At 39.6% G+C, this 26664-nt stretch overlaps 2 protein-coding genes across 7 annotated transcripts in view; one reads left to right on the forward strand and one right to left on the reverse strand.

Moving 5' to 3' along the window:
* Positions 1-25945, forward strand: part of LOC122307466 (two pore calcium channel protein 1A-like) — a 66966-nt gene extending 41021 nt beyond the window's left edge. For 2 of the 6 annotated variants that reach the window (XM_043120361.1, XM_043120360.1), the window contains 10 exons: positions 1936-1993; positions 3561-3668; positions 3915-3978; positions 21353-21521; positions 22003-22067; positions 22286-22376; positions 23848-23934; positions 25065-25142; positions 25566-25603; positions 25695-25945. In XM_043120361.1, coding sequence (XP_042976295.1) covers positions 1936-1993; positions 3561-3668; positions 3915-3978; positions 21353-21521; positions 22003-22067; positions 22286-22376; positions 23848-23934; positions 25065-25142; positions 25566-25603; positions 25695-25782 — 846 coding nt within the window. In that variant the 3' untranslated portion in view covers positions 25783-25945. Of the gene's footprint in view, positions 1-1935; positions 1994-3560; positions 3669-3914; positions 3979-21352; positions 21522-22002; positions 22068-22169; positions 22377-23847; positions 23935-25064; positions 25143-25565; positions 25604-25694 lie in introns of those variants that run through there. The other 4 variants (XM_043120363.1, XM_043120364.1, XM_043120365.1 and 1 more) reach the window with 4 other exon arrangements.
* LOC122307467 lies at positions 19056-20640 on the reverse strand. Its single transcript, XM_043120367.1, has 2 exons — positions 19679-20640; positions 19056-19358 (listed from the first exon to the last, which is right to left on the reverse strand). Exons 1-2 carry the CDS (start codon positions 20577-20579, stop codon positions 19324-19326), a joined length of 936 nt encoding a protein of 311 aa, XP_042976301.1. The 5' UTR covers positions 20580-20640; the 3' UTR covers positions 19056-19323.
* Positions 25946-26664: the final 719 nt, after the last annotated feature.

The raw sequence follows: 26664 nt of genomic DNA on the forward strand, positions 1-26664 counted from the left end.
TCGTCTATTAACACTATTTGTATGATATGGTGCCATAAATATACTTGCATTTGCTCAATGAGGATGCAATTTCTGGATGCTTTTCATTGTTAAAGCTTATCTATTATGGCATAATTTTTTTCCATCATAACAAAATAAAATTCAAATGGTAATAATTAGGTATCAGGTTTGTTATTTGTAGGGCACTACAAATTCCATCCCAACCCAAGCTGACTGGACAAATCAGAATCCCAAACCACTGATTAGGATGGCAGAAGATATTGGTCATTTATGACTTCTGTCAGATCGAAAGGCTGAACCACATACACAGACCTGCCTCAACCCGACCTCAACATATAAAGAATAAAAATAAAATATATAAAACACGGAGAAATTTTAAAAATAATATGCAAAACAGTGCACATTTGGGGCACAAAGCCCTTTGTTTGAGCCTAGAAAAAAGTCAGCCAGTGGTTTCGGCCTGTTCTGCATTCTGACCTGAATTCTCGGTTGGAAGTCAGTTCAGCTTGGTGGTTTCTACCCTGCAGGCTAGCTTCAGTTTGGGATTTTTTCTTCCCACTTCCATCAATTGGGTTCTAGAAACACTGCTAGCCATTGTTTCTTGATTGGCTTTTTCCCTGTTCCCTGCCTCCAATCCTTGACTGGTGGGCCTCGTTTTAGTGTTATAAAATCAGAGAATGAAATAGTCTAGTTCAGTTCAGAACATTTATCAACAGCAGCAGCTTACAGGATCTATAGCAGCACAATTTGACAGAGAAAAATTATTAATTTGTGGAGACATGCAACCATTGATCTCATAATGGAGATGGGATGTTGTTCATGTCAGCTTACAAAATATAGTCTTGGGGACGTGTATATACATTGAATTTGTGAATTGATTAATTTGAACATGAATATATAATTTACAGATTTATATATTTGTAGGATAACCATGGGTGATAAGAAAGAAATATCATCATAAAAATAATGTGTAATTTTCTTTGCTTAAATGCATTGCATCCTAAAGGTTCTTCAATTTATAGGATAGTTGGTGAATCTTTGTGTCCAAACAAGTGTTAAACATGACTTGGAATGAACATCGCATCTTCAAGCAATGAAATTGCCACTTTTCCACAAAACTATCTGATAAATTGTATTGTGCCATCATTTTTGGCTAGGCTGTGACAAGTTCACAGCTTGAGTCACCCACAATTACAGTTCTAGCTCATTCGCTTTCCCCTTTTTTTACAAAGGATGCAGTAGGGTTTGATATTCAAAAAATGTGCTACATGATTAAACCACAGACCTCACCACAATCAAGCCTTCTGACAGGTTTTCTTTTTCCATGTTAACCTACAAAGAGACCTGTTGAATACTAATTGCACATCCAATGTCGATCTAGTTACCTACCATAAGAGCAGCTGTCTGCACCCTCTTTACATGCCATTGTCATTACATAGGTTTTAGATTAGAAAACTAGAGATACATCTACTCTGACCTCCAATCTATTTAATTTCAGACTTTACTACCTTTGACCATTCTTTCTCATGATGCAAAAGGGAGAGGCCACAAATAGGAACCTTTATCTCTTGACATGAGCTTCTTTAGGTATGAAAATAAACGTGGTGGTTCCCTCTTGCAGTCTTGGAAAGGGATGAGGTAGTAATTCTAGTCAATGCTCCACAAGTGGAGATGGTGGTCATGGTACTTTCGGGACAAATAAGAAAATCGAAAATAACAAAGAATGACATATTTAAGTTCCTTTCTTAAAGATTTTGGTACTCAATCAATGTACACACAAAACATGTATTGGCCCTATACTTCTTGTACTAAAAGTTTATGCTTGTGTTTTTTCGGCTAGTGATTCCTGTACCTTTGATATCTAGGCGGCTCATGTAAATTGTATCCTGACTGGATGATGGGTAAAGCTAATGTGGGATATTTATTTTATTGCAGCTTGATATAGAAAACAATTCTGCTCAACGGGTGTGGCAAGAGGTAGAGTTTGTCTTTGGTAAGTGCCTGTTGAGGATTTACCTCTCCTTATTTATACACATGCGAATTACATAAGTTATGGTCAAGAGATGTTTATGGTGAGCGTCTGAGTTTCTTCAAGCCTAACATTCTCATATCTGGAGATCTTCACACAATTTAGTTTTCCAACATAGATTTTTCTGCCACTAGTTACGGTTCGCTGCTAAAATGGTCCTATTCCACATGTCAAATAAATGCTTCAGCTTAATGGTTTAATTAGTTTTTATCAAATGAATGTCTTAAGTCAGTGATTAGATATGGGAATGATCTGCCATAGGATTTTGAGTTGAAGCTCTCGTACCCATGAATACATACTTGATGAGATGATGAATTGCTGTTCTAACCATCGGCAATGATGCTTGAAATTGTATCTGTTCCCTCCTGAACATTGGTATGTTTACGGGCACTAAAATGTAGCTTAGGGTCAATTCATTGCGTGGGAGGAAGAGCAGAACACATGAATGCTAGTGTCAATAATTAGACACTGATAATATGAGGAAATGTCAGGTAATAGTGTTGGACTGGTGTTGCATGTGTAAGAAGAATGGTGAATTAGTAGATCACCCACTTTTACATTGCAAGGTGGCCGCGACCATGTGGGATGAATTTTTTTTTGTTGAAATTGGATTATCATGGGTCATGCCTCTTAGGCTGGTAGATTTCATAGCAAGCTGAAGAGGCCTCCAATGTAATCCACAAGTGCATTTAGTGGGGGAGAAATCATAGAAGCTTCGAGGATCACGAGAGGACAATGGATGAGCTTAAAGTTACCTTTTTTTTAAAAAAAAAACCTTGTTCTTATGGGTGTGGGTCATTGATTTTAATGGACTAAATGTCCATGATTTTCTACTTTCGGTTGTAATAGTTAGGCACTTCTCATGTATACTTCCTGTGTACTTGGGCTATGCCTTCTTTTATGAATAAAACTTCTTGATTACTTATACAAAAATAATTAGACACACATACCCGAGCGTGGTAGGGTCAATTATATAGCAAAACTTTTGATGGCACTGTTGGCTGTTAGTTGTGTTGCTAGATTGACTTGTAGACATATTGGTGCATACTGGCAGAAAGGGAATTAACTGAAAATCTTGGGTCCCTTTTTCTTTTTCTTCTTCTTCTTCTTCTTTTATTTTATTTTCTTTTCTTTTTTTTTCTTTTTTTTTCCTGTCTTCTCTCACTCTCTCTCTCTCTCTCTCTCTCTCTCTCTCTCTCAATATCGGTTCTTTCGCGTTTAGCAATGTCTAATCAGTCTTCTTCAGTGATGCCTGTTTTATGATTTGAAGTTTCAGGTAGTGTTGTAGCTAGTATTGATTGAAAGTCTTAAAATTTTGCTTACAGAGGCTAAGTTGAGGTCACAATTCTCAATATATCTGAATCAGCTTGTTCTTCCACTCTTTACAGTCATGTATATGAGACTTCTTCAGAGCTGTTTTACTTATTAACTCCTTGATCTGCATGCATTTGGTCTAGTTACTCAAACTTTATATGATATTTTGACATTGGTTTCAATTTCTGAAATAAATAAGTTTTTTTGTTCGTCTCAGGGTGGATATATGTACTGGAAATGGCTCTAAAAGTATATTCATTTGGATTTAAGAATTATTGGATGGATGGCCAAAATCGCTTTGATTTTATGGTGACATGGGTAATAGGTAATTGTATCGGCAGATCATGTCCCTTCTCTAGTGCTACTTACATTTTTTTTCCATAGAAATTAACAATTACCGAGTCAGTTTTCTAAGCAGTAGAATTGCAATTGCTGAAAATTGATAGTCGTAACTTCATTACTTTTGTTTAATTCATGGAGAAATTTATAGAAACTACGTTTGCTATTGTAATCAAGCATTGTTTGAACATTATAAAATCTTTTTTTTTTTTTCATTTTTGTTCTTATGCAGTTATCGGAGAAACCTTAACTTTTGTGTCCCCTGAAGGTCTAACATTTCTTTCCAATGGAGAATGGTAGGGAAATTTTTGTTTTATGTTTTCTGTACATGAAAATTCTTTATTGTCCCTTGCTGTATTTGTCCTATTGTTTGCTACTAAGCTTTTTATCTGATGCTAAAATCTTCTGAAGAATAGGAGTTTCTTGGTCTACGAATGATGAAAATTTTTTGGGATAATCATAGAGTACCTCCCATTATCGTTGTCAAATTGCTTTGAGCGTAAGATACTTCTTCTCAATGATATTTAGAATTTTCTGATGGAAGTATTAAAGCGGCGGGGTATATTGATGTTTTGGGGTCAAAGTAGCTTCTAATTCTAAAATCAAAGATAGCTTTTACAAAGAAGTAGACTTCTTGAATACCACGTGAACTATTAAAAAAGCCCACTGCACTGCCATTTACCAACACTGAGAACTTCGCCGTCGAAATGCACCAATGGATCCATTTCCCCCATCTCTCCCCAAAACCACATCTCCTTAGCAAATTGAGAAGAAAATCCCAATTGACATGATCATATGCCTTTTCCATGTCTAGTTTACACAAGATCCCGGGATTTCCAGCCTTCAGTCTACGATCAAGGCATTCGTTTGCAATAAGCGTTGCATCTAGAATCTGTCTTCCTTTTACAAAAGCATTTTGTGGATTTGAAACAATCTTCCCCACCCCCTCACTTAGTCTGTTGGCAAGAACTTTGGAGATTATCTTATATACCCCATTCACTAGACTAATAGGCCGATATTCTGTGATTTCCAACGCCCCCACCTTCTTCGGTATTAGTGCAAGGAATGTGGTATTCAGACTTTTTTCAAATTTTCCAGCCATATAAAACTCTTGGAACACCTTCATCAGGTCCTCCTTTATCACCTCCCAACAATCCTGAAAGAAACCCATAGAGAACCCATCCGGTCCTGGAGCTTTGTCCCTGGTCATTTTCTTCACTACCTCATAAACCTCTACCTCCTGGAACTCCCTCTCCAATCGTAGCACATCACTCGGCTCGATAGTATCAAAAACCATACCATTCAAAGGAGGCCGCCATCCTGCTTGCTCTGCAAGTAAGTTCTCATAGAAGTCAACTATATGATTGTGAATAGCCTGTTCTTCTCTACACTCCACCCCTTCAATTTTCAGCATCTCAATATTGTTGTTTCTTCTATGCGAATTTGCAATTCTGTGGAAAAACCTTGTGCTTCTATCTCCTTCCCGCAACCATAAAGCTCTAGACTTTTGGCGCCATGACACATTTTCTAGAAGTATCAACCTCTCGACATCAGCAATCAACTCAGCCTTCCAACCTAATTCTTCCTGTGAAAGTGGTTGTACCGCCTGAAGCCTCTCAATCTCTTGAATTTCCAGCATCTTTATTTTTTTGTTATCCCCTACATTTCCAAATGCCTCCGTGTTCCATACTCTTAAATCTCTTTTAAGGGCTTTCAACTTGCCAGCAAAAATGAAACTGGGCGTACCTTGGAACTGGTAGGAAGACCACCACTGTTTGACCCGATCCACAAAACCTTCAGATTTTAGCCAAATATTTTCGAATTTGAAAGGCTGTCTACCATTACCTAACCCTTCGCAATCCAACATAATGGGCCAATGGTCTCACCCTATTCGGGGCAAACGCTTTTGCCATACATTCGGGAAATGGCTTTCCCATTCTGGTGAAATTAGGAAACGATCCAATCGCGACCATGACTGATTGTTAGACCAAGTAGCAGTACCCCCAGCTAGTGGCAAGTCTACCAAATTCAGATCAAAAATACATTCCGAGAACTCCTCCATGGCTGGCCTCATTCTTCTACTTCCATCAACTTCACTACAGAATCTTGCAACATTAAAATCTCCCCCAATGCACCATGGAAGATCCCACCAACTGTAAACCCCGGCTAATTCTTCCCACAATAATCTTCTCTCCATATCTACATTGGGACCATATACACCTGCAAATGCCCATAGAAAATCATCGGACACACACTTAAACGAACAAGCCACCGTATATTGTCCAATAAACTCATCTATCTTCTCCACCACCTGCCTATCCCACAACACCAACACCCCACCCGACGCTCTGTTAGATGCCAAAAATACCCAATCCACATGTACTCCACTCCATAAACTCCTCACAATCCTCCTATCAATCATCTTCAATTTTGTCTCTTGCATGCATACTATATCCACCTTCCACTCCCGAAGCATGTTCCTAATCCGTAGGCACTTATTAATCTCATTAAGCCCGCGGACATTCCAAGAAACAATTTTAGGCTTCATTGGGGAGCAGCCAGCCCCTTGCCTTTCACTCTACCCCTGCTGGAGCTGCCCTCCATATTCATGGACCACATCAATCTTCTCAATTCCCGCTGTTTCCTCGATTGGCCTTTATTTTTTTGATTATGCCCAGCCTCAATTGCTATGAGCAGTGCCATAAATTGCTCCTCGTATCCATCACAATCTAACCCCACGAATTTTTGGATCTCTCTCACCATATGAAAGACCCAATCCGACACTTTCGATTGATCCAGAAAATAGAAATTCAAAGGTACAGGATCCTCCCTCCTACAGTTCTGGAATCCGTGTAAATCATCTTCAAAAGAGATATCTTCCAACCCCAACTAGCCACTGACATCAGATAACACCAAGTCCCCATCCACCGACAGCATTGGATCCTCCGATCCCTCCCCCTCTTCCTCTCCTGAATAAGAATCCATTACAACTCGATTCTGCTCCTCCAACTGCACTAAACCCAGCTCCTCCATGCATATCGGCACTTTCTGGCTTTCCTTAGGCTGAAAACTGCTCTCTAGAATCAACTACAAGCCCCCCGACAGCTTCTGCATCTCGCACTGTTCCAGCCTCATCGGCGGGACCTCATCGGGATGGTCCATCGCCGTCGTCGGCGTTGTCTATGGGCTTGCTTCCCTCCTTTCCACCGTCGGCGAGCTTTGCGGCAGCGTCTCGGGGATACGCTCAACAGAAACGTGGCCTGACCCATCTAAAGGCAACGGGTAATCCGCCCGAGTTCCAGGGCTACTAGGCCCAGCCTTTTTACTCCAGAAAAACCCAGCTCCCTTCCCCCCCCCCCCCCCCCCCCCCCCCCCCCCCCCCCTCTCCTACATGCGATTTCCTTTCCTGTTTCAGCCCGACGAAACCACGTAACTCCTCCATTTCCTTTTGCAGTTTCCTCACCTGTCCCTGTAAATCCGTCAACCTTCTGCTTGTCTCCCACGCCACCTGCCCATACTTCCACCTGCCAAAAGAGGGGCTCTACACACCTCCCTGTCAGTGTAGCTCTTACCTATCTCATCCCTCCTTAGCTCGTGACTAGGCCCCGACGCCGCTAGAACCTCCTTAAACGACCGAGTGAAGACATTACTCCTCCTCCCCCCTCCGTGAGCCTGAGCCCCATCAGAGGGGATACCCCTTCTTCCAGACGGCTGCACCATCTCCGATACTAGCTCCCTCAACCTTCTCCACCCCCACCCTTCTTCTCCTGCCGGGAAACAGAGTAAGCCATTTCTTCCTGCCTAGCCATACTCTGCTATCGGTAGAAAACGACCCCAACTATTAGCACATCGTTGTGCAACGAAACTACGGTAACCTTCCCTAACCACTGAGTACACCTCCTTCTTCCCCTCCTTCAAACAATCATCCAGCACTTTTATGAACCATAAAGACATATTGAGCCCCACCAGCATCTCATGTCTCGCCTTCCATCCCTGCTCTGAGATGCGTAGATTACCTCCCTCCTTAGCGAGCACAATGAGTTTAGACTCTATTACTAATTCCTTAGGCCACACCATTCTCCCCAGAAAGAATGGTGAAGATAATAAGCAGAAAACTAACAAAATGTCCCATTTTCATTTCTACAAAGTCCCAAAGAACTAGACCCAATGATAGGAGCCATTGACCTCCTAAAACAACATCACAGCCTCCCAAAGAAAGAGTAAAAAAATCCAGAGTGAAATCTGTACCTTGTATTTGCACCTCCACCTCAGTACATTTTCCACTACTCAGCAAGACATCTCCATTTGCAACCTTCACTGGCACTGACTGAGACTGTTGCACCTTCAATCCAAACTTAGAAATCACTGTAGTATCCACAAAGTTGTGGGTACTACCAGTGTCAATTAAGATAACCCACTTCTTGAGAATTCTTCCAACAACCCTCATAGTTCTAGGGTTTGGTGAGCCAACCACTGCATGAAAAGAAATGGAAGCAATCTGTAGCTCCTCTTGCACTTCAGTTTCTACTAACTCAGGGTGTTGTTCTTCCTCTAATCTTGAATCAGCATCAAGATTACTAGGCCAATCCATACTTTCCAACAAGTAGAGTTTAGGCTTAACACACCTATGCCCCTGGTGGTATTTCTCATCACAGAAATAGCACAAACCTTTCTTTCTATGCTCCTGCATCTGTGATTCTGTCATCTTCTGCATTGGAATCTTCAATAAGGGCTGAGATTTAGGAACACCCAAGATTGACCTTGCTTAAGGGTACTACCATTTTTCTGAACAGAATCAACATTGTCATTTCTCCATTGTCTCCTAGTGCTCCAAACGTATTGTTCTTGAATCTTGGCTAACCCTAATGCATCATTAAGATTGGTAGGATTCAACATCCTTACTGGAAACCTTATCTCATCTCACAACCCACTCAAGAAACAACTGAATTTGTTTCTTTCTGAAATCCCACGAATCTTATTGGAAATCACTTTAAATTCTATTTTGTAAGTAGTGACTGCCCCACTTGCTTCAGTCTTGTAAGAGCCTCCATTGGGTCATCATATATGTACTGCTTGAAACCACACCAATGCTTCATCATCCATATGAAAAGAAGCAAAAAATATCCTCTGACCAGGTGGAACTTGATGGTACAGAAAATATTAGTTGGTTTTGTAAATCCATGCAGATGGATTCTTGCCATTAAATCTTGGAAATTCAAGCTTGACCCCCTTAGTAAGCCCTCTATCAAAAGTTTCACGGTGATTCGCCTCCCCTATGCCTTCATGTCCATCTTGTCCCTCATGCCTGCTGATTTATTGGTCGAAATTCTTGAAATTTGTCACAAACAGAGGGAATAAGTGGAAGAAAGGTGGAGCCTTGGGAGTTTTCGAGAGACGCCACACGAAGGAAGAAGATGAAGTTTGGAATGTGAAGTCTGTTGGTCAAAAGAGTTAGGGAAAAGCAGCTTGTTCACAACCGTCGGATTACTCAGTTTGGTAGCACCTGAAGCTTACACGTGGAATTGCATAGACTCTTTTTAGTGCAGAATTACTATTAAGGACATTATTACAATTACTACTTATATCAGCTTTTACATTTATATTGCCTTTTATATCCTTCTTGTGGTGTCATCCTCTTATTGGTGTGGACCACTTTTACATTAGGCCTCTGCCGTATGTATTGGCAAGAGCTGGAATTGTTCTTTTCATGCAAAAAGTAATATTCAGTTGCCTTGAATTCCTTTCCTCTACCTCTCGTCTTTTCTGGAGGAACTCACCCTCTAAGTGAGAAACCCATACAATTCCCAATCCGTGTGTGCTGTGTTACAAAATTTGCTGGAACAAATCATTAAACTTCTTTTCTTGGTTCTCTCTTTCCAATCTTGCTGATTCTTGTTTTTGCACCAAGACTGCAATAATATCTTCAAGTTGCTTTTGTTGTCGATCTTGGTACTGCCTGAGATGATTCAAAGAATCCACTACTTGGGCATAGGATTGAGTTCCCTCTACCATGGCTCTAGATACCAAAATGTTGTGGACCCACTACACAGACTAGTTCGAGATAGTCAATCTCCAGAATGAAGAAGAAGAAGAATGAAAAGAAAAAAGAAGACGAGAATTGATTAAACTTGTTCTGATATCGTTATTACAGAGATAATAGGCCTTTCTATTTCTAGATGGTAGAGCAAAGAAATAGGTGGATGTGCCATTGACTTAATGTGTAAAATAGGTGGCTGTAAATTGACTTTTAGGCCTTTCTATTTCTAGATGGTATAGCAGAGAAATAGGTGGCTGTACCATTGACTTAACATATAGATACTTAATGTGTACAGTGTAAACAGCAGCAATCAATTGCTAAAATCACGCTGAAAATGCCGACTCTCTGTTGTAACTCTATTCTATATAAATGAAAGAAACCAATGAAAAGAGGGATTCAAACCAAAACTGACATGGTATCAGAGCCCCTCTTATGATTCCGTTGTTTGTCTTAATCACTAAGTGCGATTTACATCGCTGTTTTGTATTTTGTTTTCTTTGGAGAAATTTTCTTTCTTGTTTTTTGTGGGCATCATCCCTCTCTATTGCGGGATACTCATCTCTGTTGAAGGGAATGTTTTTGTGGTGGTTGGGTGATTCTCGGCAGATTCTGGGCTGTCATCAACGCTTCCAGCGTACGGGTTTGCCATTTCTGGTAGCTGTAAGCATGCGTGTGGCCTTGTGAGGGTCAGTCGGCAACTTCTGTGGAGGAGTGAGTGGCTATTGAAGCTGTCTGTGGGTGGCTGAGTGCTTATCGTCACCTTCTGTGGTGTTCTTCCTGATCAGTTTTTCGTGTTGGTGATTCTCGGTGTCCAGTCAAAGGTGCAAGTAATCCTAGTGTTGCGAGGAACTCATCACACGTCTGTTGGGTTTATTTTGCTGGGCCTTTTACCCTGACTTTGAGCTTCCTTGTAGGAACTTCGCAGGTATTTCTCGTTACCGTGAATTTGGGCTTCTATTTTAAAACAATAGTAAACTGCGGCTGCCTGTTTAAAACTTGGGCCATCTATTATCAGTTTGGGCTTATTTTGGACCTAATTTGAGTTTGGCTTTCCGTTTATTTGGTTGACTGCTTGGGCATATTTCTTTAAAGTGCCTTTCATCATGTCTATTGAAAATACTATTCATTTTACTGGAAAGAATTTTCCTACGTGGGAATTTCAGTTTAAGATGTTTTTGAAAGGAAAAGAATTATCAAATTATAATGATAATTCTGCTAAGGTCTCCACTGATGAAAACGAATTTGCTCAATGGGAGGTCAATGATGCTAAGATGATCTCTTGGTTATTGGGGACGATTGAGTCTCATTTTGTAACCAATCTTTGCTGTTTTACTACGGCTCAGGTTATGTGGGATTATCTCCACCATATTTACCACCAAGATCATAGTGCTCGAAAGTTCCAATTACAGTTGGAAATTAGTAATTATAGTCAAGGCAATTTACCTATCGCATAATTTTATTATGGTTTTATTAACATTTGGAGTGAATATTCTGCCATTATTCATGCCAAGGTTCCCCCTGCGGCACTCGCGGTCCTTCAATTAGTTCATGCTGAGAGTCAACGAGATCAGTTTTTAATGAAGCTTCGACCCGAATTTGAGCCTGTTCGAGCTGGTTTATTGAACCGTAATCCAGTTCCTTTGGATATTTGCTTGGGATATTTGTTGCGTGAAGAACATCGGTTATCCACTCAGAAGAGTATGACTTCTGAGGAGGTTTTTTCTGAGACTGTGAATATAGCCTATGCAGTACAAGGGCGAGGGAGGAACAAATTGCAATGTTTCAGTTGCAAGGAATTTGGTCATATTGCTCGCAGCTGTCCTAAGAAAGTTTGTAACTAATGCAAGAAAGAGGGCCATATCATCAAAGACTGTCGAGTACGGCCTCAGAATCGCCAATCCCAAGCTTTTCAGGCTGCTGTTCAGTCCTCTTCTTTTGCGCCACCTACTATAAGCTCTGATTCATCTGTTCTCACACCAGCAATGGTCCAACAGATGAGTGTGTCTGCTTTTATGGCCTTAGGCCTGCAAGGTACGAGTACTAACACTTCTTAGATTGTTAATTTGGGCGCTTCTAATCATATGATTGGTAATATGACGGATCTACATGATGTTCGTAAGTATCGAGGCACGCAAAATATTCAGATTGCTGATGGCAGTAATTTTTCTATTACTGTTGTTGGTAATTTGGGTTCTTTATTTTGCGATGTTTTTGTCTCTCCTGGATTATCTACCAATTTGATTTCTGTTGGACAATTGGTAGATAATAATTGTGATATTCATTTTTCTCGTGGTAGTTGTCTTGTGCAGGATCAGGTGTCGGGGATGGTGATCACGAAGGGGCCTAAAGTAGGACGTTTATTTCCCTTACAGTTTTCTATTCTTAATGTTGTTTCTCTTGCTTGTAAGGCTACTACCAATACTCATGAAGTCTGGCATAAGAAATTAGGTCATCCTAATTCTGTTGTCTCGACGACTCATCTTATGAAACATGGTTTTGTGGGCAATAAAGATTCCTTTTTTTCTTCCCTTGTATCTTTTGATTGTGCTACTTGCCGTCTCGGTAAAAGTAAAACTTTACCTTTTCCTTCGCATGGTAGTCGTGCTTCTAACTGTTTTGAGATTGTACATACTGATGTTTGGGGTGTAAGTCCTATTATTTCTCATGGTCAGTATCGTTATTTTGTGATGTTTATTGATGATTATAGTCGATTTACCTGGATATATTTTCTCCGTTCTAAAGCTGACGTATTTTCTATCTTTCAAAAATTTGTTGCGCTTGTCGAGACACAGTTCAGTACTTGTATCAAAACTTTACGCTCCGACTCAAGGGGGGAGTACATGTCTCATTCTTTCCAAACTTTTCTTCAGCAAAAGGGGATCATTTCTCAGCGTTCTTGTCCTTATACTCATCAACAAAATGGAGTTGCTGAGCATAAGAATCGTCATCTCTTAGATGTCGTCCATACGTTATTGATTGATTCTTCTGTACCTTTTAAGTTTTGGGTAGAAGCTTTATCTGCTGCTGTCTATTTGATCAATCGTTTACCTACTACCACACTAGATTATGATTATCCTTATTTTCGATTATTTGGCATATCTCCTGAGTATCAATCCTTTCATACCTTTGGGTGTGTTTGTTTTGTTCATCTGCCACCTGTTGAGCATCACAAGCTTGCTTCACAGTCTGTTACGTGTGCCTTTATGGGATATAGTCCTACTCAGAAAGGATTTGTTTGTTATGATGCTCATGCAAATACATTTCGAATATCACGGAATGTGATTTTCTTTGAAAATCAATATTTCTTTTAGTCTCAGGTTATTTCTGATCCTCCTATTACTCTTCTTCAACGCCCCTTCTAGACACTGATCCGTTATCTGATTCTGTGGCTCCTATACCTCGGCACTCCACCCGGGTTACACATCCACTAGATAGGTATGGTTTTCCTCACATCTCGCTTACTGCCACTCTCGACACTATTCTGTTCCTCACTCTTATACCCAGATATCCACAAAAGCATTTTTGCAGTAAGCCATGCAAGAGGAAATCCAAGCTCTTCAAGACAATCACACTTGGGACATTGTAATTTGTCCCTCTAATGTCAAACCTATTGGTTGTAAATGGGTATACTCAATCAAGTTTCAAGTTGATGGCTCACTGGACAGATATAAGGCCCATATCGTAGTTCTTGGGAACCGACAGGAGTATGGTATTGATTATGAAGAGACATTTGCACCTGTTGCCAAAATGACTACTGTACGGACTATCTTGGCACTTGCTGCGTCGCAAGGGTGGTCTCTCCTGTAGATGGATGTAAAGAATGTTTTTCTACATGGGTATTTGAAGGAGGAAATCTATATGTCCCCACCTCCCGGCATGTTTGCTACACTTTCCTCAGAGGTTTGTCGGCTACGCCGATCCTTGTATGGACTGAAACAGGCTGCGCGTGCATGGTTTGACAAATTTCGCTCTAACTTGCTTGCTTTTAATTTTACTCAGAGTCAGTTTGATTCCTCTCTTTTTCTTCGCTAGACTTCTGCAGGAATCGTATTGCTTCTCATATATGTCGATGACATTGTGATTACTGGCTCCGATACTAAGTTAATTAAGCAATTACAACAGCATCTCAAGGCCTATTTTCACATGAAAGATCTTGGTCCCCTGCAGTACTTTCTTGGACTTGAGGTGCAGCTTACTCGAATTGGTACGTTGTTACACCAACACAAATAGACGCAGGATGTTATTTCATTGGGTGGTCTCCAATCGGGTAACTCTGTTTTTACTCCCTTGGAGATAAATCTTAAGCTTCGTCAGGAAGAAGAGGAGCTTCTATCAGATCCATCTTTGTATTATTAGCTTGTTGGGAGTTTGAACTATTTAACGATTACTTGTCCTGACATATTCGGTTGCCGTGCAGCAAGTCAGTCAATTTATACATGCTCCTCGACATCTTCATTTAGCTGTTGTCTGTCGCATTATCCAATATTTGAAGGGGACCACTACATGCGGGTTGCTCTTTCGTAAAGAATCCTCCTTACAATTGGTGGGGTATAGTAATGCTGATTGGGCCAGATGTGCGGATACTCGTCGCTTTGTTACTAGCTGGTGCATGTTCTTAGGCCCTGCACTCATTTCTTGGAAGAGTAAGAAGTAAAACAGAGTTTCCAAGTCCTCTACTGAGTCTGAGTATCGTGCCATGTCTTCCGCATGCTCTGAGATCACATGGCTTCGTGGGTTATTGGGGGAATTTGGTTTTTCTCAACTGCATCCCACTCCTCTTCATGCTGATAATACCAGTGCTATTCAGATTGTCGCTAATCCTGTCTTCCATGAGCGTCTGAAACATATTAAAGTTGATTGCCATTCCATTCGTGAATCCTTTGAAAAACATAGGATTACTCTTCCTCACATTTCCACTGAATGCCAAATTGCAGACATATTCACTAAAGCTCTTTCTCGACACCGGCATCAATTCTTGGTTGACAAATTGATGCTTCTTGATCCACCAGCATCAATTGGAAGGGGGATGTTATAGTGATAATAGGCCTTTCTATTTCTAGATGGTATAGCAGAGAAATAGGTGGCTGTAAATTGACTTTTAGGCTTTTCTATTTCTAGATGGTATAGCAGAGAAATAGGTGGCTGTAGCATTGACTTAACGTGTAAAATAGCTGGCTGTAAATTGACTTTTAGGCCTTTCTGTTTCTAGATGGTAAAGCAGAGAAATAGGTGGTTGTACCATTGACTTAACGTGTAGATACTTAATGTGTACAGTGTAAACAACAGCAATCAACTGCTGAAATCACGCTGAAAATGTCGGCTCTCTGTTGTAACTCTATTCTATATAAATGAAAGAAACCAATAGAAAGAGGGATTCAGACCAAAACTGACAATCATTCCTTCCTTTTCCCTCCATTTATATACTTCTTCATCAACGGCTTTGTACAATTTTAGAAAGTAAAATAAAAAACGTTATGTTTCTACTTAAAACTATTACATCACAGAATGTTAAAACGATGTCGCTCTATTTAATCCAAACAACACCGCTTGCACATTTATCTTCTTTATTCAAACGGTGTTGCACTAAGTAACAGGCTTAACTGCCACCTTCCTTGCATACTTCACGCTGCTGCTCCTCCATTCCTTGCCAGCTTCCGTCATCTTCCATGACTCCAGCCCGTGACATTGGCTTAAGCTTTTGACAGCACAATTAGGCTCGGTTTGGCTTAGGCTCGGTTTGGATTGAGAGGGGCTCTCAAACCCTCTAATCTCATCATTTCAACTTTCACAAATTTCCACATAAAATACAATAAACAATTCAACTTTTCAAATTCCAAAACAATAATAATATTAAAAAATAATATTATAACAATATTTTATTTAACTTTCAACTTTTCTCTCAACTCATCTCATCTCAACTCACTATCCAAATCTCACCTAAGAATTATACCAGTATCTTCATTTTGTTAATCTTTATGCTGGTTTCTTCTGATGTGCACTAAGGGTGAAGTTACAAGTTTAGAGTTTCCTCTTATGATTGTTATCGAAATTGGAAGGAAAAACTCAATATTCCAATATATCAAAAATGATTACATTCCCCTCTATATATATATAGATGATAATACTCATCTATTTTAGGGATATTTACAACTTACTTAGGAAAGAATCAAAACTACCTAAAACAGAAAGCTATAAAAATGGAAACTCATATCTACAGATTTGGTAACAGACTACCAAATCCCCTAAAATCTTGGGATAAGAAAGCATGATCTGTTAGCTGTAGATCTCCTGAATCTTAGCACCTAACATTGCTGACAGATCATCAAATTAAATCTCCTAAAATCATGGGATAAGAAAACATGATCTGTTAGCTATAGATCTCCTCAATCTTAGCCCCTAACATTGCTGACAGATCATCAAATTAAATCTCCTAAAATCATGGGATAAGAAAACATGATCTGTTAGTTGTAGATCTCCTCAATCTTAGCCCCTAACATTGCTGACAGATCATCAAATTAAATCTCCCTATAATTCTACACTCCCCCTCAAGCTGGGTGGTAAATATTTATTAACCCCAGCTTGGAACTCAGATCATCAAACACCTTTCTTGGTAGAGCCTTGGTAAGAATGTCAGCTGTTTGAAGGCATGTAGGCACGTACAACATCTTGATTATTCCTTCCTCTATCTTCTCCTTTATGAAATGTCGATCAATTTCCACATGTTTTGTTCTATCATGATGTACTGGATTTTTGGCAATGCTAATTGCTGATTGATTATCACAGAACATTTTCATAGGTTCTTCATCTGAAATCTTTAATTCCTTTAGTACCCTTCTTAACCATATTCCCTCACAAATGCCGTGTGCCATTGCCCGGAATTCAGCTTCTGCACTGCTCCTTGACACCACTGATTGCTTCTTACTTCTCCATGTGACCAAATTACCCCACACATATGTGCAGTACCCTGAAGTTGATCTTCGGTCTTGTACTGATCCTGCCCAATCTGCATTGCTAAACACTTCAATATCTTTTCTTTTGTTCTTCTCAAAAAATAATCCTTTACCTGGTGTTAGTTTCAGGTATCTCAGGATTCTATACACAGCCTCCATGTGTTCTTCATTTGGATTATTCATGAATTGACTTACCATGCTGACAGAAAAACCAATATCTGGTCGTGTGTGAGATAGGTATATTAGTTTACCCACTAATCTTTGGTATCTCCCTTTATCCACGGGTGCACAATTTTCCTTAGTGCCTAGTTTGGTTGTTGGATCCATAGGAGTATCTGCTGGCTTACACCCGAGCATTCCAGTCTCTTTTAAGAGATCTAGGACATATTTTCTTTGTGAGACAGAGATTCCCTTTCTTGACCTTGCAATCTCCATGCCTAGGAAGTATTTGAGATTCCCAAGGTCCTTGATCTCAAATTCTGCAGCTAGAAAACTTTTGATGGTGCTGATTTCCTCTTCATAATCTCCTGTTAGAATTATGTCATCCACATATACAATGAGGACATCAAGCTTTCCTGCAGGAGAGTGTTTAACAAATAGAGTATGGTCAGTCTGACATTGAGAGTAGCCATATTTCTTAACTACCTTTGTGAATCTTTCAAACCAGGCTCTTGGAGATTGCTTGAGCCCATATAGAGATCTCCTAAGTTTACAAACTTTGTTGCGTGTAGTTTGTGTCTCAAATCCTGGAGGAATTTCCATGTAAACTTCTTCAGCTAGGTCCCCATTTAGGAAGGCATTCTTGACATCTAGTTGGTGGAGAGGCCAATCAAGGTTTGCAGCCAAAGATAGTAGAACCCGAACTGTGTTTAACTTGGCTACAGGGGCAAATGTCTCCTCATAGTCGATTCCATATGATTGGGTGAATCCCTTTGCAACCAGCCGTGCCTTGAATCGATTAACACTCCCATCTTCATTATATTTGACTGTGAAGATCCATTTGCAGCCTACTGGGCGTTTTCCAGCTGGTAATTCTGAAATTTCCCAAGTTCCATTTTTTTTCAAGTGCATGAATTTCTTCATACACTGCTGATTTCCACTCAGGTGAGCTGAGAGCTTCTTGTATATTATTAGGAACCTGGATGTTGTCAAGGTTGGCAACAAATGCTTTGAACTTCGGTGACAGTCCTTCATATGACACAAATGTGTATATAGGGTGTTTTGTGCATGATCTTACACCTTTTCTCACAGCAATAGGAAAGTCACTATCATCATTAGTTTCAGGATTATAGTTACCTGATGGATCTTCACTTGATCTAGGACTTGGGTCAGACTCTTGGGGTTGCTCAAGAGATGCTTCTTGTTCCATCTCCTTTTGGTTCTTTCTCCTCCTTGAGTAGGTAATCAACTCATCATTCTTTGTTGATTGAATAGTGTCCAGATTTTGGGGTGGATTATTGGTTTGATCTTGAGGAGGAGATTCTAGGAAGTAAGGAGATTCAAGGAAGAGATTTTGAGGAGGAATGGATTCATGATTTAGTGATGGGCAGGTTTGGTCAGAATTAGGAGAGAAATGAGGTGATTCTTCAATATCCCAAAGCTGGTATTCTTGGATAAAATTAGTCTCCCCCTGAATATCAGATTTGGGGAAATAAGGTTGTTGCTCAAAGAATGTGACATCCATGGAGTGATAGAACTGTTTAGTGACCGGTGAGTAGCACTTATATCCTTTTTGAGTTGGAGAGTACCCAAGGAAAATACATTTAAGAGCTCTAGGATCAAGTTTGTCCCTGTGTTGTTGATGGACATGGACAAAAGTTGAGCACCCGAAAACTTTGAATGGGATGGTGGAGATGAGACGAGTATTGGGAAAGAACTCAAGAAGAATTTGACAGGGAGTCTGGAAGTTCAGAATACGAGATGGCATCCTATTTATGAGATATGCAGCAGTGAGGATGGCTTCACCCCAGAAAAATTTTGGTACATGGGTAGAGAACATTAAGGAGCGAGCAACATCAAGAAGATGCTGGTTTTTTCTTTCGGCAATACCATTTTGCTGGGGAGTGTTGACACAGGAACTTTGGTGAACTATACCATGACTCAAGAGATAATCATTAAGAATGGAGTTGAAATACTCTTTGGCATTGTCAGTTTTCAGAATTTGGATTTTTGCTTGGAATTGTGTTTGGATCATGGTGTTGAAGGTTTTGAAAATCTGGTTTGTCTCTGATTTTTCTTTCATGAGGAATACCCATGTGAGTCTAGTGTGATCATCAATAAATGAAATGAACCAGCGAGAACCAGTAACATTTTTGATCCTAGAAGGACCCCATACATCACTATGAATCATGGAAAAAGGTTGAGATGCTTTGTAGGATCAGTTAGGATAAGAATTACGAATATGTTTAGAAAATTGGCAAACCTCACATTGAAACTCATTTGGATTTTTATTATGGAATAATGAAGGAAACAACTTCTCAAGATACAAGAAATTTGGATGACCTAACCTATAGTGCCACAACATAATTGCACTATCATTAGTAGACTGACTCACAGACAAAGAAATAGGACTACTGGACACTGAACAAGCAGATTGGTAAGTTGTTCCTTGAGGAGGATCATTAACCTCTAGAAGATAGAGCCCCGAACACATCTTAGCACTGCCAATCATCTTCCCCGAGTCCAAGACCTGAAATTCACACAGATTGGAGCCAAATTTAGTAACACAATTGAGATCCCGAGTGAGTTTACTAATGGACAATAAATTGCAATTTAATTTTGGCACAAGGAGAATTGAATCAAGAGTGATGTTCTTAGAAACTCTAACAGAACCTGTACCAGCCACCTTTGAGAGTGAACCATCGGCTATTCTCACAGTTAAATTTTTATAGCATGGATTGTAAGTGGAAAAAAGCTTCTCATCTCCAGTCATATGATCAGATGCTCCTGAATCTATAATCCATGGACTTAGCTTCTCCTTTTTAACATTTAGAGCACTCAAAAAATTACCTTTTTGTGCCAAGGAACCAGTACCAACCACAGTGGGGGCAGGTGCAGGCAAGGATTGGCTGAACAATTTCTGTAAGACTTCCATTTGTTCCTTGCTGAAGGGAGTGGGTTCGGGTGATGGTTTTTCATCCATGGAGACGAGGTTGCCCCGTCCTTCTTTGTCATAGACAAACCGGGAAGGCTTCCAATCTACAGGTTTGCCGTGAATCTTCCAGCACGTGTCCTTGGTGTGACCAGGACGTCGGCAATGATCACACCATGGTCGCCCTTTCTTTGGTCTGTGATCATTGTTGTTGGATGGATTTCCTCTAACTGTAAGGGCTGAGCTCTCAGGATTTGTCACAGAATCTTGAGAGCCCATCATGATCTTCTTTCGACTTTCCTCTCTCCAAACTTCTGAAAATGCTTCCCAGATATTTAGTAGTGGTTTGGATCCTAAGATTCTTCCTCGTACTTCATCGAGATTCTTATTTAATCCAATCAGAAATTTGTATATTCTTTTCCGTTCAATAATCTGTCTATACCTGATTCCATCATCCGGACAGCTCCAATTGTGCTCCTCGAACAAGTCCAGCTGCTGCCAATAGCGAATGAGTGTGTTGAAGTACTGAGTCACCGTTAACTCTCCTTGGCGGAAGTCATGGAGAACACTCTCCACCTCGAACAACTCCGACGTATTCTCATTGTTAGAATATGTTTCCTTGGCAGCGTCCCAAATCTCCTTGGCTGTTCCATAGAGAAGAAAATTTTCTCCAATGTCATTTGTCATGGAATTAATGAGCCATGACATGACCATATTATTTTCAGCATTCCAGACTTTGAACTTTTCATCCGTCTTGTTCGGTTTGACAGCAACTCCATTGAGATAATCGTCTTTGCCCTTTCCGCATATGAACATCATTATGGAATGGGACTATTGAAGATAGTTGTTCCCATTCAGTTTGTGTCCTGTAATGGGCGTGAGGTTACTAGCTGCACTACTATTTCTGGAAGCCATTGCTTCCTGATTGGAGGTGATTTGGAAAACGGTAGTAGTTGAATCACGTTTCCCGTATTTGGTCATATGAGGGAATTAGGGTTCAGAGAATGCTCTGATACCATATCGAAATTGGAAGGAAAAACTCAATATTCCAATATATCAAAAATGATTACATTCCCCTCTATATATATATAGATGATAATACTCATCTATTTTAGGGATATTTACAACTTACTTAGGAAAGAATCAAAACTACCTAAAACAGAAAGCTATAAAAATGGAAACTCATATCTACGGATTTGGTAACAGACTACCAAATCCCCTAAAATCTTGGGATAAGAAAGCATGATCTGTTAGCTGTAGATCTCCTGAATCTTAGCACCTAACATTGCTGACAGATCATCAAATTAAATCTCCTAAAATCATGGAATAAGAAAACATGATCTGTTAGCTGTAGATCTCCTCAATCTTAGCCCCTAACATTGCTGACAAATCATCAAATTAAATCTCCTAAAATCATGGGATAAGAAAACATGATCTGTTAGCTGTAGATCTCCTCAATCTTAGCCCCTAACATTGCTGACAGATCATCAAATTAAATCTCCCTATAATTCTACAGTTGTCATGGCTTTTTAAGTACTTGCTCACTTGTGAATACATGTCTTCAATTAATTATTCTGCTTTAATGTCAACAGGATCCGCTACCTTCTTCTTGCAAGAATGTTAAGGTTGATAAGGTTGCTGATGTATGTTCAGCGTTACCGTGCCTTCATTGCCACTTTCCTAACCCTTATACCAAGTTTGATGCCATACCTTGGGACCGTATTTTGTGTCCTATGTATATATTGCTGTCTTGGCGTACAGGTAAATGTTTCTCACCTGTTTGGCTAAATATATATTTTTGGCCATCTTTCTTTCTTCGTTAAGTTGAGCTTCCCTTTGGAAAATATAAAAGAAATTGTTGAATGATGATTTTTTTACTATTTTACTTTTTTTATTAATTTGTGCTCCCCTATGGGAGTATAAGAAACTTGTCTAACACGTACTGACCTTTTTTTCATTGGTATATTTGAAAAGACTCAAGTTTTACTGTCCCAAATCTGCATTTAGTTATTTATTTTGCAGTTTAAAGTTAAATACTCAATGTGGTGGCTGTCCATATTGATAATTGATTGTCCTTGTCTTAAAGGTTCCATGTCATATACATCTTGCTCGTTGACAGTTGTAATTATTTGTTACTCAGCATGACATATCTTTCAGACAGCTGATTGTTATATCCATGTGTAGAACTGAAACGTTTCCTATTTTATGTTATTGTTACAACATTCGTCACGTCTGATTTTAGATATTTGGTGGGATTGTCAATGCTGGAAATACTAGTTTGGAAGCAACAGATCTTTATGATAATGAGTATCCTTGATTTACTGAAGACTTTCCTTGGCTTTGATTTAGTCCATTCAGCGTACAAACTGTGATATCTCTGTATGATATTGACAAAAAGGCTAAATGTAGGAAAATTCTTTTAGATATCAATTTTCAATCATCTTCTGAGATGTTTACTGCTCCTGCAAAGTTTCTACTGCAAAAGTGAATGCCATTTCTTCGATCAGTATTCTTGACAAAATCAGCTATTTACTTTTCAATTTCAACGACTATCCGAATGGGATGGTGACACTTTTCAATCTACTAGTCATGGGAAATTGGCAAGCATGGATGCAGGTATGACTGCCATGCTATTAATTATAAATTTTGAATATTATGCTGTGCATCCTATTTTTCTACATGATAAATGGTATTCCAAGTGTAGATAACTTATGATGTATGTTCCCACGAAATGCTAGCAGGGCACTTTTTAACAACTACCTTTTTGTCTTATATATTTTCACATGTGATTATGAGCATTTGGGTTTTTTTATTCTACACTGGTAGTGATGGAAGTGTTGGGTGGCTTCTTGTGAGCGAGCTGCTAATAGGTTGGCAACTCTAAACAACCTCGCCCAAATATGAGTAGGCAGTCTGAAAACTATGACTATATCATCTGCCATGCATGCATGGATCTACACCATTCATGCAGCATGCTGATCCCAATCAGGACCAGGGGAATCATGTGTTGAGTACTGTGGAGTCTGGTCCACACCGCTCGAACGGAGGCATTGGCCGCTCGAGCGAAGTCAGGCAGAGTCGAACGCTCGATGTCAGCTCAACAGTGAGCTCGAGCAGGAGGAGTTCGCTTGAGCGGAGGCATTGGCCGCTCGAGCGAAATCAGGCAGAGTCGAACGCTCGACGTCAGCTCGACAGTGAGCTCGAGCGGGATGCGGAAGGGAAGTTCGCTTGACGCGCGCTCGACACGCCGCTCGAGCGAACATGCGATTTAGGGATTCCGCCGTTTGAACTATATATATGATTTTTTGCCTCTTAAGTTTGTACACTGTAGACACGAAAAACACTGTGGACGAACAGTGTTGTGACCCATCTTGTAGTGTGATTCCTTAATAATAAAATCCTCTGCAGCTCCCGTGGACGTAGGCAATTTGCCGAACCACGTACATCTTGTGTCGTGTGTGATTGCGTGTGTGATTGTTTTTCTCGTTCGGTGTTATTTCAATTCATTGTCATCGTTTTTTTCACAACATCATGTAGGCCCCACCTAATGTATAATATAGTTCTGTATGCCAGGAATAATAGTATATGGGACCTGATCTCTTGGGAACTTAAATGCATTGTCACTTGGACAATTGGTTCATACAAGTTGCGGTTTTGTGTTTGATACCAAGTCAACCCTTTATTGGCACATCTACAACATGTACACCAAGCATAATAGGAAAGCGTTGAGCCTGACTCAAATTCCCTGTCCTTTATATATATTTGATTCACTTGGCAGGATTTAGATCATTTTGCCAGGCCCAATACCAAGCTAGAATCCCTTTTGATTCATTGAAGTTACTTTCTTAGCAAAAAGGATTGCCTTAATCAGGCTTCTCTAGAGAAATCTGTACAGTTAAAACTGTTAGTGAACTTTTTGCATACAGCTGATATTCAGAATATATAAGATGCTGTGCATTCTTAAGTTGTTTTCAGTAGTTCATCAATGCTAGTGTGCTATTAATTTTATGGCTTGATTAGCAAAGTTGATACGTAATTGTAGCCTGTACTTTCAAGTCATTAATTGATTTTAGCTTCACTATTACAGAGCTACAAGGATTTAACGGGAACTGCATGGACCCTTACTTATTTTGTCAGCTTCTACTTAATAACTGTGTTACTGCTCTTGAATTTGGTGAGTTGTATTCATTACCACTACGATGTTCCATTTTTTTTTCTTAATTTTGTTATTTGTATGTTTTCTTATATTTGCAACTCATAATGTGATTACCAATGAAGGTCCAAATCACATTTGGGCTTATACTCCAAAAAGACTAATCAATGCTACAATTAGCATTCATTGTAATCATCATAAAGTCCAGTTCACCTAGTAAGATAATCAATATGTGTGATTTGGCACTTAATGCACCTTTATCGCTTGCCATACTTCTCCCATCCAATATGGGACTTAGTGGGGCTTTAGAAACTCCCCCACTAAAATCTCTGATATCCTCATCATAACCCATGTCACACTAAGTGCCTTAGCAGTACATAGTGTTATTAGGTCAGTGCTGGCTACCATTTGTAACGAGACAAAATGGTCAAGTCACGTTTGGGCTTATACTCCAGTGGGACTAGGTCAATGTTACAATTCAAACTCTTATAATCATTATATAGCTCAATTATGCCTGTAAGGAACCAACGTGGTACTTGGCAGTCAATGCATCATTATTATTTCACTTCTACCATACTTCTGTGATGCAATTGTGGGATTTAGCGGGCTGTTACTCATGAATGCAACCAATTTGAAGTCATATAGGGGGCGAAGATGTCATTTGAGCTAAAACTTAATGGCTGGTTATCTATTTGTTGCAACAGCATAATGCCTGCCGTTTAGGAATTTTGGGGGATAGAGAAACTTGAATCTTGAAATATACACTGCAGAAACACATTGTCTGCACTAAAAACCAGGAAGTTGAAATGTCTACATTTTTGTTTGCCTGATTTCACATAACTGAGAACCTGTACAAGTAGTTGAAAATAACTTGACATCGGTGTCAACCCATAACCGATAACCCATACAACTAGTTTCTGTTTGATTGATTAGGCCAGGATCCTTGCTTCTGTTCTCCAGATTTTACACGCGATTGTCTTCAGGGTCATTGAGAATAAATTTTAATATTTTAAGGGTCTCTGTATTAGGAGTCTAGATTATGAACTCTTCTGCCTTCACTGCTGTGGTTGTCCTCTTTATTGGAAATGTAAAACTTATTGCGCTCTATGGGTAAAATTTAACTTGAATATCTGTTTTCCATATAATTTCAGATTGTAGCTTTTGTCTTAGAGGCATTCTTTGCTGAAATGGATATCGAGTTATCAGGAAAAAGGGAAGAAGAGGACAAGGTTGGTAGCTTTTCTGATGTTTTCGTTGCAATGGAAAATTACACTGCCAGATCCATATGTGAAAAAGTGATCATGATGAGTCTCCCTCATATTTAATTATGATATGAAAAGATTCTTCGAGGACCGTGCTGCTGGGTTCTGAAAGCTATTTGATATCTAGATTTTTTCAATTATTTTTGATAAAGTATTTGATATCAGACACTTTCTGTTAACAGTGGCCTGGGTCTTGAACCACTGTTCAAATAGAGCAGGGTCTTATTGAGATATAACGATAGCTTTTGTTGCTTCTACCCATGTCTGTTGTGCGGTAGTTTTTTTTTTTTTGCCATTCCAGTCATGTCTAATATACACGCGCACATATAAATTGATGTTCTACCAAAATTCTTGTTTAAATCTTAATAATTTTTTACTTCCTCAATCTAGGATGCGGATGGAGAAAAGGACCGTCGACGAACTGTTGGGTATGTATGCTAACTATTTATTCAAAGCTCGTGTCTAGTTTCATTTTGGATGTTAACAGTAGCCTGGCCTCATTTTTTTGGCTTGGTGCAGCACAAAATCACGAAGCCAGAGGATTGATGCTCTTCTCCATCATATGTTGAGTGCAGAGCTCGAGCAGTCACAATCCTCCAATCCATAGCTTCGCTTCATTCCAATTATAGAAGTGAATTTGCCTATTAATATCTTTGACTCAGAAGATTTGATTACTTTACGAGACTTTATAAACCTACATCCTGTTGTCCCATGGATTTGGTATTGTAAATTTAAAGTCAGATCTTTATAAATTGCTCATATTTGTGTTACGTTCTTCCTGCTCAAGATATCTCCAAAAGAAGAACTCTGTTGTAAGCAACTGGAAATAGAGCAACAGAATGCAATACACTTCACAATCGCACAAATCAAGAAGTAAACACAAGAACAACCAAGAAACTACTATAATTCCTTGGCAGAGATTTTCGAGCAATTCCTAAGCTCCACAAGTTCTCTCTGTAACAATTACAAGAATTCAAATCCTCTTTCAGTAATCAGAACAACCTTTTTATACTACACTTCTGATCCTAACAGAAAATCAACTAACAAACTAAATGCAAATGAACATGACGTCGCTTTGCTTTCAGTCACCCCTTCCTAAAGTCTTCTTGCAACGCACCGTTTTACTAATGTCTCAATGCAGTGTTTTATAGTTTCACAATCACTTCTCCCTTCTCATCAACACGCACCGTTTAACAAAGGTAGTTAAAGCTGTTAGTCTTCCTTTCAGCCTTCAATCAGACATTCTCCCCTCCTTAAAGGACTTGCCCACAAGGCCTTCAATCAGACACACCTTCATAGGACAGTTCCTACCACATGAGGATAAAGCTGTCGCAGTTTATTCAAACTTTCCCAAGAAGCATCTTCAGCCGTAGCCCCTACCCAACTGACCAACACTTCTGTAATAGCATGATGGCCCTTCCTTTGTAATCTCCTCTCAAGAATCTGTTGAGGCTTAGGTTGTACTTGACCAGAAGAATCTGTAGGGGGT

The sequence above is a fragment of the Carya illinoinensis genome, chromosome 4 (genome assembly GCF_018687715.1).
Source record: "Carya illinoinensis cultivar Pawnee chromosome 4, C.illinoinensisPawnee_v1, whole genome shotgun sequence".
NCBI lineage: Eukaryota > Viridiplantae > Streptophyta > Magnoliopsida > Fagales > Juglandaceae > Carya > Carya illinoinensis.

Excerpts from the sequence above, each read along its gene's own strand:
- LOC122307467 (XM_043120367.1), bottom strand. The coding sequence starts at position 20,579 with ATGATGTTCATATGCGGAAAGGGCAAAGACGATTATCTCAATGGAGTT. Across the intron at positions 19,359-19,678 it reads TGGTTCCTTGGCACAAAAAG|GTCTTGGACTCGGGGAAGAT; the intron begins GTAATTTTTTGA and ends TGTGAATTTCAG.